This window comes from Physella acuta, unplaced genomic scaffold (genome assembly GCF_028476545.2).
Source record: "Physella acuta isolate Inbredline_101_S28 unplaced genomic scaffold, ASM2847654v3 ptg000642l, whole genome shotgun sequence".
Classification (NCBI taxonomy): Eukaryota; Metazoa; Mollusca; class Gastropoda; family Physidae; genus Physella; species Physella acuta.
Window position 1 is genome coordinate 926,692 of NW_026732161.1, and position 13,307 is coordinate 939,998.

The window sequence follows — 13,307 nt, forward strand, 5'->3', positions numbered from 1 at the left end:
CCTTAGTGACGCTACGTGTGTAATGTGATGTTTTAGCTACTTTAAATTACTATGGTGACGCTAAAATGACCCTTACCTAGCAGGTAAATGTTGGTCGAGGTGGCCATGTCCTTATGACTGAGCACGATCAGGGAGAGCGAGTTTCCTAGCACGCCCGTGATGCACAGGATCGGGTAGATGATCAGACCCGTCACGAACTGCGCCGTCCGGTAAAAATTTTCGTACTCGTCCGTCCCGTTCGAGTCACATCTCCCGCCATAGCCCCCCACGTGACCCGGAAGTTGCGACAGGTTGGTGGTCACCGGGGTGGACGTCTGCTCCGACTGCATCAACACCGCAGCGAAGTTTGTTTCCAAGTTCATCTCCATGGTGACGGTGAACGCCTTCCGGTGATGGTAGAAAAAATATCCTAGTTACGAAATCCCAGTGCGCATTGTGGTAGAAAATAAACTCCACGAAATAATGAAATCCTTATTGTCTACTTCACACACACTTATTTATATCCTGTCCAATAGACATTATGAAATATAAGTTTAACATAAATTTAATAACCAAAATTAAGACCAAATTCATACAAAATCCAGAAAAGTGAATTAAAAAAAATCACCTATTTAATTAGGTGTTTTCCATTCAAGGAATAACATAATTATTATCAAATAATCGGGGAAAAAATTGCCTTATAGGAAATTTGCACTGAATTAACCTTCACTCGTGTATCCGTACTAGTCCTTAAAAAAAGTTGAAATATTAAATTTACAAATGTTCTAAAACAGACAAATTCAACGCAAGCGTGCGAAAAAAAAACTTTTTTTTTTGTTTATCTTACATTGAACAGGATAAAAGTAATGTATCAGAGGTCTGGTCTGTCACAAGTAGCACAGTTGTGGTACGTGAAATAGAAATGTCGAGAACACAGCGCTTGGTGGGTCTAGGGGTCTACTGCAGTAAGTGGGTCTAGGGTTCTACTGCAGTAAGTGGGTCTAGGGGTCTACTGCAGTAAGTGGGTCTAGGCGTCTACAGCACCAAGTGGGTCTGGGGACCCGTTTTGTCGTGTAGGTCAGTGACCTTCTTTGTAAGCACTTGTAACACAGCCGTTAGAAAGACCAATTTAAACACAGCCGTTAGATGGGTCTTAGGACCCGTTTTGTCGTGTAGGTCAGTGACCTTCTTTGTAAGCACTTGTAAAACGGCAGTTAAATGGGTCTAGGGACCCGTTTTGTCTTGTAGGTCAGCGACCTTTTTTGTAAGCACTTGTAAAACGGCAGTTAAATGGGTCTAGGGACCCGTTTTGTCTTGTAGGTCAGCGACCTTGTTGGTGAGCACTTGGCCAGCATGCGGGAACAGATAGCGAAAGTAGACATCACGCATCCGGTGCTTGCTCAACTCCGGTACCTGTTTCAGGAAAAAAAAAAGAAAAAAACATGTAATTAATTTTTACACTAAAGCTGTATAGTATTGTAAAAATATGAAAAAAAATAATTCGAAATTGAAATGATTCAGACTCGTATATTTTTGTATTGTTATGGTTTTAGTGATTTGTTTTACTCTATAAAAAGCGATTTTTCCGTTAAATACACCCATCTTCGTCGTTGATGTAAATTAAGTAAAATAGGTTTATAGTAGAGAGTTCGAGGCCATTCTAAATCCCACATGAGTCTGAGAATTTTTTTTATTCTTTACCTGTCTAATAAGCTAATGCTTGAACTGGTAATGGCCGTGTTTTGTGAGGTTTTCATATTAGAAGTATTTTTTGGGATTTCGATACCCCAAGTATCTAGTTCACAAAGGTTTTAACAATTCTCCCTTTCAAAAGTTATCCGCGATAGAAAAATCCCCTGTAGGCCTACATCCGACATAGCTCTGAGCTATTGCCTTAATTATTGCCTCGATGCGCACCAACTTAGGGACATACACATTCAAAACATCGTTAGAATGCTGTTGAAATAATAAGGATTCAAATTTAAAAAAAAAGACAACAGAAAAGTGTAGCTCATTGTAATACTTTTCAGAAATTTAAATTTAGTTTTAAAACTTACGTAGTTTAGTGGTGCTACGTACCACTCTCTGTTTATCTAAAAACAAATTACGAAATTAAAGTTTGTTTTGAGAACATTATATATATATATATATATATATATATATATATATATATATATATATATATATATATATATTTATATATATATATTATGTTCTCAAAACAAACTTTAAAATGGGTTTTACAACTAGATACGTCTTATTAAATATTTATACAATTAATTGAATAATTCCTTTAGATTTTAATAATGGTAATGCTAGTCCAATTAAATCCATCGTCTCGGGGTGTTTCATTAACTCAATCCTGATTGCACTTAAAGAATTATACATACTCTCTGAACTAATGTCGCAAATACTCTCCGCATATGCTATTCGAATGTATATTATACGAGTGTACTGCTCCAAAAAAATAATGCCTACATATGCAGTTTACATTATTATACTATCCACATAAACTGTCTACATAAACTGTCTACATAAACTGTCTACATAAACTGTCTACATAAACTGTCTACTCTACTGTCTACATAAACTGTCTACATAAACTGTCTACATAAACTGTCTACATAAACTGTCTACATAAACTGTCTACATAAACTGTCTACATAAACTGTCTACATAAACTGTCTACATAAACTGTCTACATAAACTGTCTACATAAACTGTCTAGTCTACATAAACTGTCTACATAAACTGTCTACATAAACTGTCTACATAAACTGTCTAGTCTACATAAACTGTCTACATAAACTGTCTACATAAACTGTCCACACCATACCTCAATTTTGTACAGAATCACCGATAATACCATCGCATGCCAATACAAAGTTAAGGTTATGTTTTTGCCATTGGGTCAGCAAGCTAGGGACGACCTATTAGAACTAACTTAACAAGACCACCTGAGTAGAAGGAATCCCCCCCCCCACACACACACACTCCAATCAGCTTGTTAAGATACAAAAAGACAGGACTATTTTTGTATTAGCCCGACAAAGCGGGATTCAGCGGGTCAAGCACTAAGATGGAATAATTGTTCATGAACATAGAACCAGTGCCAGGAATCTCTTTTTGGCCTAGGTGTGAGATAAGTAGAATGGCATCTAATTTACATGTAATTAAAATACTTTGGTTATAACTCTGTCCCGAATATGCCGATATAAGCTTACTATAACGTTTCAATCAAACACTCTTTAATCTGTGATATAATCATATGGTTGAAAACTGACTCAAAATCTCAAACAACTTCAAGCAAACAAGAAAACTGCAAAAGTATTCGGTTTTATAGGTTGCTATCATGTCGATAATAATTTTTTAGTACTTTCTCTTGGTAAAAATTTGGCCGAATTCTTATTTGCTTTTGTGCCAAAGATTCAACAACATGGACTTTTTTTGACGGGAAAAAAAAGGAAAAAGTTGTGTAATTTCGAGCAGAAATTATTTATGTTGATTATTTATGGTAAGTGGTTTATGGATAATGTAGTTCGGTGGAAAATACGACGCTTTGGTAACTTCCGGTTTGTAATTTACATCTCTAAACATGGCTAGGGTAAATTATGTTAATTTATAACCGCAAGATTGCATAAAAAGAGATGCAAACTTCAAAATAATATCGAATTAAGCAGCCAAAGGAGTAGTAGCAGAAGAAGGTGATGTGTTACATAGAATGTGTTCCACCCAGGTTTAAATCTTCAGCGATTTAGTATAATCAACATTAACATCTTCACCGCAACATAATTCACATTAAGCAATTGAAATTTTTAAAAAAATCAGGAGTTAGCGCTGTCTTCTCTTAACGAATTTACCCATATTTATAGCCTGGGTGTATAAGTCTTATAAAAAATTAACACCTAGCTCATAAACACAACGGTATGGCCAGGTGCTAAAGTGAAAAAAAATGACAGTCGTGAACAAAGTGAATTTATGATTTACTAACTATAAGAAAAAATCTATATAACGAAAAAATAAATTTTATTCCCGTCTACTCGTTAGGTGGGGACAGCCACTCTTCTAGGAGAGACAACTCCAAAATCAAACAACTGCTGCCTTGTAGTTTGTTCTTGGTTGGACAAAGGCTATGGAAGCAAATCCAAAAAGAAAAACAGTCTGAAATTGGAGTTAATGGCCTCAATGGCGAATAACCAGTTGACACGTAATCCTTAATTGTGACGGAAGCATGGTCGAGTCGGCAAAGCACATGGTTGATAAAATTCGAAAAAAAGTCTCGAGTTCAAACCCTCTGGCAGATAAGGCTCGATCCCTCCCAACACTAAAAATTAAGAATGAAGAAGAAGAAGTATAAAATGAAATACGATGCTCAGTGATTGACTTCTAATAGGTTCGCTGAATTGGATTTCGCTTAACTTCGTTGTTTAAAAAATTGAAACCTTTCCCTCGGTGAGCGAGCTAGACATGTCTACTTAGAGGTTGACATGTCTACTTAGATGTCTATGGTTAGTAATTGTCACGCGATCTGAATCTTCTTTTTTTCCTTCTTCGTTCTTTTAAAGTTTTTGAGATGACCTCCAACATGAATAAGTATTAAGTGTCAACTCGTTATATACCATATAGGCTGTTGACACCGATTTCAGCCTGTTTTTTTTTTTTTTTTTTTTTTTTTTGGATTTGCGTTTATAACCTTTGTCCAACCAAGAACATACTACAAGGCAGCAGTTGTTTGATTTTGGAGTTGTCTCTCCTAGATGGTTTGCTGTCCTCAACTATCGAGACTCATCTGTCCAGGGTTCGAACTCGGAACTTTTCCGAACTCGAATCCATGAGCTTAACCGACCCTACCACGCCGACCTTTGAAGTTGGTTTGAGAAGGGAGTGTTTGATTCACAAGACAGCCGTTAGATTGCTTGACGATGTTATCGGCTGTTCAATACGAATTTCGGATGATCCCTTTGTCGTTGATCAGGTAAATAAAAGCGATGCTGAAATAATAACAGGTAGATGAACACTAGGTCTAGCAGTATCCAAGATTAGGATATTTGGGGGTAACGTTACGATAAGCTTCGACAGGTGGAATATGTCTTCAGTACTTCATTAGTGATGCGTGGATCTGCAGGGTACGGGTGGGTAGGGCGCCGGGAGGTCTTATTGTTGGTCGACTAGATCATTCTAACTTCAATCTCTAATATATATATATATATATATATATATATATATATATATATATATATATATATATATATATATATATATATATATATATATATATAATATATATATATATATATCGGCCTTTGTATAGTAAATGTAAAATTATGCTACAGGGAGCGGCAGTAAACTAGTTTCTAACTAACCAGGCAAGTTATTTTGGGAATTAGGTTCACCCATATTGCCCTGTATCAAAATACTCCGGCAAAAAAAAAAAAAAAACAACAACAAGAAAACTGAGATGAAAGAAACGACCAACATTATAACGGCCAGACCTGGTCCCCTGAAACAACGTGAACCCAGTTTTATGACCCCCTAATATCTTCCTGCGAACCCCTGGGGTCTTCTTATATAGCTCAGACTCTCGGGTCTATTTGTAACTAATGCCCAGACCGTGTGAGTCTATTTGTAGCGCAGTTTGTTTTTACCTGGAAAAGCTGAGTTTTGTAGCTTGGTAAAAAAAATAATACTAAAAGAGTAACGTTACTATTCCAGATTAATGGTCGCACACTAAAGGTATCGTTACATTTAACAACATAAAATTTTGTATTTTAAAATAATACATTTTTATAGAGATTTTCTCCAACACAATTAAGTATTACTTATTAACTTATTATTCGCTATATAGACTGTTTACACATATTTCGACCTGCTTTTCTTTTTATTTCAGCCTGCTTTTCTTTTTGCATTTGCTTCCATAGCCTTTGTCGAACCAAGAGCCGCAGTTTTTATTTTTATTTTTGAGTTTTCGCTCTCTAAATTTGGTGGCTGTCCCCAAATATCTAGCCTCATATGTCAGGGTTTCGAACTTGGGGTTTTCGTTTCAGAAACCATGTGCTTAACCGACTTGACAACGCCGATCCTCTTGATACAGTTAATAAACACGTATCATCACCAGCTTTTTAAATTATTAAAATAAAAAATAAAATTGTAGCCAGCTTTAATATCTATATTGATTGAAGGAGTATGTAACCAATAGTTATTAATAGAATTTTATGTATTTAGATAGGGGGCGGCGGGGTCGAGTCGGTAAAGCTAATGGTTGCTAAACCGAAAAGTTTCGAGTTCGAACCCTCGGGCAGATGAGGCTCGTTAGCTGGGAACAGCCACTCTTCTAGGAGAGACAACTCTAAAATTAAAACAACTGCTGCCTTGTAGCTTGTTCTTGGTTGGACAAAGGCTATGGAAGCAAAACCAAAAAAGAAAAGCAGGCTGAAATCGGAGTCAATGGCCTAAATGGCACATAACCAGTTTACACGTGCGTTGGAGGCGGGGTCGAGTCGGCAACAAGCTCATGGTTGATAAATTCGAACAAAGTCTCGAGTTCAAACCCACTGGCAGATAAATCTCGATCCCCTTAAACACTAATAATTAAGAACGAAGAAGAAGAAGAAAATGTTTAAATTTCAAATAAAATTTTATTATACTCCTAAATATATGCTCTTGATTTAAAATTAACTTGATATACAGTAACTTTCTTACTTTGTAACTACTGGTAAAGACTTTAAATATATATATATATATATATATATATATATATATATATATATATATATATATATATATAAATATATATATATATATATATATATATATATATATATATATATATATATATATATATATATATATATATATATATATACATATATATATATATATATATAATATATATATATATATATATATATATATATATATATATATATATATATATATATGGAGAGGGAAATTTGGCGTTGTCACTACATATTATATCAACGACGCGTAATGAACACAGGAATAGAACGAAGCTACCTATAATTGTGAAAACAAAAAACAAAGACATACTTATTGCATCAAACCAAATTACTGAATACGCTATAACAGGCGGTAAATTGCAGCATCTGTTTCTGTTTACTCTGGGTTTTCCCACAATAATGATCGGGTATCTCCGCTGATCACAAAACCCGACCATTTAGCTGGATGTATTTAGAATCGTGTGACAGTGGTTTAACTCAAGTCCGCGGGGGTTTGGGATGAATCGAGATGGTGTTGGGTTTTCCTTGAAGCTTTTATTTGCTGCAGCAAGTCGCTGTCTGTTGCCGGGGGGTCGTCCAAAAATGACGTCACATTCGTAAGGGGGAGGGGAGGTCCGTAATTTTGTGACGGTGTGTGATGAGGGGGAAGGGGGGGGGGGTGTCAGATGGTGAGACATCATACTTTTGCATTACAAAAAAAGCAATGTTAGAAAACGAACTTGAGCCGTTATTTCGCGTTTTGGAAAACTATTTTAATTAATTGTAATAGAAATTGATTAAAATACAGAGTTCAGACAAGATTTTGGAGGAAATATCGTATTTTAAGAAAAAATACAAATGCAATTTAGGGGGGGGGGGGAGTTGTAGGCTGAATTGTGCCGTCATTTTAGGGGGGGGGGTCTGGCTTTTTGTGACGATGTGTGACGGAGGGAGAGGGGGAAGGTAAAAATCGTCAAAAACTGCGTGACGTCATTTACGGATGACCCCCAGTCTATAGGAGTACTTGAAATTTTCCGTGGGTATTGATTCTGCGATTTGGTAAGTAAAGTTTCTTGTTAGACCTAGCTGCTCATGTGGCAGATGAAGTAGAGTTCATGTTTTTTATACAATGAAAATACAATGAAAACTGTTAAGTGTTATTGACTGGTACAAAAGGAACCTCAAACTTTCAACAACAAAAATAATTTGTTTTGAAGTGGGGGTGGGGGGTGAGGGGGGGTGGGTGGGGGGGGTCTTTACACCAACGTGAATAACTATTTGTAAATGGGGAAAGGCGTAAATTGAAAGTTCGCCCACGGCCACAGGATTAGTTTGCTACACCTGAGCCTATTATAATTGAGTATGGCTATGTTTGTCTATAATTAGGTGTGTCTATGTTTGTCTTTAACGTTTTTCTACCAAGAGTATTCATGACGGGTGCGACATGTTAATTAAAGATTAGTATCAACGGAGTGTCATCTATCGGAGAAGGTATCTTTGTTACTTGTGAACAAGTCAACCTTTTCAAGGTTAGGGCGTATCGATTTTGATGCAGTGTATCGAGTTGCATGCATGAGTGATCACACACGTGCTTTGAGAGTGGTGAACTTATTCAGGCGTGATACGCGTGGTTCCGTTTGAACTTCGGTAGATTCGATACCACCATACAGGTTTAAAAGCGGTACGTTTCTATTGTTTGGTAGGTTCGATACTTAAACACTCTGCTTGATTGATTCGATACCGCCATACAGTTTTAAAAACGGTAAGTTTGAGTTGTTTGGTAGGTTCGATACTTAACCACTCTGCTTGATTGATTCGATACTGCCCTGTTGTTTTATAAAAAAATGCTTCACTCTGATGCTGCCTTAGAAGCGTGAACCTAGTGTCAAGTCCATTGAACCAGCTAAGGTCAAGTGAATCACTGCATGGCTGATTTCAGTCGATCAACGGTCGATTTAAAGCCCACATAAACAGTTTATGTCTAGACCAGGGGTCTCCAAACTTTTCAGTCCGAGGGCCACATTAACAATCAAATTTCAGTTCGGGGGCCAGTTTCTTCTAGGCATTTTCGTGACTTTCTGAGCAAGTTCCTCAGCCAACTTCAACAAACGTTTTTTTCAGTGGACAAAAAGATCTCCGCGGGCCGGATGAAAGGAACTCGCGGGCCGCATCCGGCCCGCGGGCCGTAGTTTGGAGACTCCTGGTCTAGACCATACAACCGGGTTATAACAAAGTTAAGGAGCTGGCTGATATAAAGCCCGGATGTCTGTTATAAAGCCCATGTAGCCGGCTGATATAAAGTCCATAACAACTAACTCAAGTCAGATCCATACTACCTGTTAATAGCAAGCCCACGAATAGTAGATAGCAAGCACACGAATAGTAGATAGCAAGCCCACGAATAGTAGATAGCAAGCACACGAATAGTAGATAGCAAGCCCACGAATAGTAGATAGCAAGCACACGAATAGTAGATAGCAAGCCCACGAATAGTAGATAGCAAGCACACGAATAGTAGATAGCAAGCCCACGAATAGTAGATAGCAAACACACGAATAGTAGATAGCAAGCACACGAATAGTAGATAGCAAGCCCACGAATAGTAGATAGCAAGCCCACGAATAGTAGATAGCAAGCACACGAATAGTAGATAGCAAGCCCACGAATAGTAGATAGCAAGCCCACGAATAGTAGATAGTAAGCACACGAATAGTAGATAGCAAGCCCACGAATAGTAGATAGCAAGCCCACGAATAGTAGATAGCAGGCACACGAATAGTAGATAGCAAGCCCACGAATAGTAGATAGCAAGCCCACGAATAGTAGATAGTAAGCACACGAATAGTAGATAGCAAGCACACGAATAGTATATAGCAATCACACGAATAGTAGATAGCAAGCCCACGAATAGTAGATAGCAAGCCCACGAATAGTAGATAGCAAGCCCACGAATAGTAGATAGCAAGCCCACGAATAGTAGATAGCAAGCCCACGAATAGTAGATAGCAAGCCCACGAATAGTAGATAGCAAGTCCACGAATAGTAGATAGCAAGCCCACGAATAGTAGATAGCAAGCACACGAATAGTAGATAGCAAGCCCACGAATAGTAGATAGCAAGCACACGAATAGTAGATAGCAAGCCCACGAATAGTATATAGCAAGCACACGAATAGTAGATAGCAAGCACACACAATACCAACCCAAACAATACTTGATAACAATCCCCCACGATACTTGATAGAAAGCCCATACAATTCTAGAGAAAAAGTCCACGAAATACTAATTTGCAAGCCCACACAATACATGATACCAAGCCTACACAATACTTGATAGCAAGCCCAACACAAGACATGATAACAAGTCCACACAATAAATCATACCAAGCCCACAAAATACATGATAACAAGCCTACACAATACTTGATAACAAGCCCACACAATGCATGATACCAAGCCTACACAATACATGATAACAAGCCCACATAATTCATGATAACAAGCCCACACAATACACGATACCAAGCCCACTCAATACATGATAGTAAGCCCACACAATAATTGACACCAAGCCCACAAAATACTAGATACCAAGCCCACACAATACATGATACCAAGCCCAGACAATACACGATAGTAAGCCCAAACAATACATGATAACAAGCCCACACAAGACATGATACCAAGCCCACACAAGACATGATACGAAGCCCACACAATAATTGATAACAAGCCCATAACACCCACTGATATACATTAAACCCCAGACTGTCATCTAACATCTACTAAGATTCACGCAAGATTAAGGTGTCCACAACCTCTAATCTGCCACAAGAATTTGAACCGGCGAACATGCACTCACCAACCGCGGACACTAGACCTCGACCACGACCTCACACTGAACAAGCTCAGAGCGGTCACTGACCCCGCCAGCCGGCTTAAGCCTATACCTGTCTGACACTGACCTTTGATCATACCCTATCATAGCGTTTGTTTAGCCCTCTCGCTAATCCGCTCTGTCTACTGTCCTTTGAGCTTAATCCCTACTCAAACAGTACTCAGCTATTATTCCCGATCGTTGGTCTGTTTGATCAAAAAATATTTATAGCCACCAGCGTCAGAGTAATGTCTTTTTTTCTCAACATAATATTTAGATAAATACCTCTTTTCTATTCATTGTTTATGATATATATATATATATATATATATATATATATATATATATATATATATATATATATATATATATATATATATATATATATATATATATCGCGAAGACACCGTGGTCGGATGGTAGAGCTCACGAATGCCTACCGGAAAGTCTTGAGTTTGGATCCCACACAAGGGTTTGAAGGACGTCCCGAAATCCACTCAACTCATAGGCGGCTATGCATAATGCCTATCATCAAATGGTGAGATCATTGAAACAGATGAAAGCTACTTCAACTTTTTCAGCCCGAATGGGACAAAGAGATCAAAACTATGAGCCACAATAATACACTTCTTAGCTTTTACAACAGAAAATTTAGCTGAATGCTCCTGAACCCGTTAGCTTACAGCTGTTTCGAAAACAAATTTAATATCTCTTTTTACAATTTTTTTTTTATCTAAGTAAGGGAGGAAACTCACCCAAGTTGCTTGATTAACTCCCTTGCTTGACTACCCAAAAAACGTTTGTTGACTATCCCATGAACTGATTTACTACACCACTGAGTATTGATTAACGTCCCCTGCGGGGTTCAGCGAATCCTAACAATACACGGACGCTCTTCACCCTACATGCTAGGGCGACGAAATAAATTTCCCATGAGTTATCTCCCCTTTTTTCAAGTTAACCTAATTAATCCCCTTGTATGAAGCGTCCACTAATCAATACTATTATTATAAGACGACTTCAAAGAGGGACAGCTATAGATGACATGCTGTTTATCAACTAGCTGTACATAGTACAAATGGCGCATTTTTTTTTTTTATTTAAGCATACGACATTACGCGAAAACGATAAAAAGCGAACAAGCTGACACGCCATGTATGAATAAAAGTAAAAAAAAATATGTAAAGAATCCTCTTTAGACCTAGCGATCTATTAGGCAGATGGAATAGAGTTCATATATTTTATGAATGAAACTAGAAGGTTGGGAAATAAAAGAAGCAAATTATTTTCAAGATGAAGCAATTTAGTTTAAAAGAGCTAAGTTATATGCGGGATTGGACTCGGGAATAACTGAGGCTGAATTTAGACGAGATGAAATGTCTCGAATTTTAAAGGAAAGCGGAAGACGGTAAAAGTGATGCTTAATAACACCGTCTACGCGGAGTGGGGGAGGTGTAGGTGGGTGGTTAGCTTTAACAGAACAGCAAACTGGGTGGCTCACCTAACTACTACCTCCAACCGTTACACACTAACTACTACCCCTCTAACCACATTTCAGGTCAAAGGCGTTGCATTTAAATACTTTGGTCTATTAAAACACAGGATAAAAATATACGGAGTTAAGTTTAATTTAAACAAAGTTTTAGGTCAGATATAAACTCCAACAAGAAAAATAAAACACCTTTTGCTTCCCGAAAAGAGAATTTCTCATAATTACTTTCAAAATTGTTTCAATCTCTCTCCCACACAGGCACAAAAAGAGACACAGACATACATTTTATTAGCTAACAAATCGTATCTATTTTAATCACTCATTTGTTTCAATAGCCAAACGTCAATCAATAGAACTGCTAGTGTTTATTAATGTCAAGGGATAAAAAAAAATGCTAAATTATTTCAAGAGGCGTCCCTGCCTAAATTTTAAATTAAGCTAATGAATCTAAAAAAATATTCCTTGAATTAAAAAAAAAATTAATATAAACTTTGTTCACTTATTTTTATTTCATCCTTAATAAATGCATAGGCCTACACACTTTTCAGGAACATTATTCTATAGTAGAAGCGAGCATGATAGTCATTTCATTACAGTCTTTTAAATTTCAATTTGTTTAGATGTTTTCTTTTCAAATCAGATAAACAGCAGACAGTTTAAAATTTGTATTAGCTGATGGTGCGATTTGAAACTCGATCAAAATGTTGTCTCCCTTGGGGTTTCCACGATAATGTCTTTCTGTTTCCGATGATGAATAATTTACATGGATAATAAACGAAAGCTTTGGAGTAATTAAAACCCGTGCCCCAGTGGCCAACAGACCCGCTGTGTCGAGGTGACGACACGGTTTAAAAGTTCGTGTAAAACAAAGTGTCGTGATGAAAGTTTCATCAGGAACCGCTAGACGATGTAAAGATGGATTGATGTGGGATGATTTCTCTGGCCGATTTTTGCTAGGGGTTTAAGTAATTGGGAAGTAAATTTTGGCTCATTTTGGCTCATTAAGTTCTCGGTGTACTTATTGAAAAAAAATTAATTCGTAATCTGAGCGTTGTCGTGTGGTTCATGGTTTTCAACTCCAGAAAGTTTGAATCCACGTGTAGATGAGGTTCGAAAGGTGGGGAGAGCAACGCAGTTTGGAGAAACAAATCCAAATCAACCAACGGTTGTCTTGTAGTTTGTTCTTGATTGAAAAAAGGCTATGAAAGCAAATCCAACAAACGGAAAGCAAGCTGAAATCGGAGT

The 13,307-nt window shown here is 37.4% G+C and overlaps 1 protein-coding gene across 2 annotated transcripts in view; it reads right to left on the bottom strand.

The window, feature by feature from the left end:
* Nucleotides 1-13,307, bottom strand: part of LOC131948372 (putative G-protein coupled receptor 139) — a 159,310-nt gene that overhangs the window by 64,574 nt on the left and 81,429 nt on the right. For both annotated transcript variants that reach the window (XM_059309978.1, XM_059309977.1), the window contains exon 2: nt 77-1,392. In XM_059309978.1, the coding sequence (XP_059165961.1) occupies nt 77-368 (292 nt within the window). In that variant the 5' untranslated portion in view covers nt 369-1,392. The remainder of the gene's footprint in view (nt 1-76; nt 1,393-13,307) is intronic.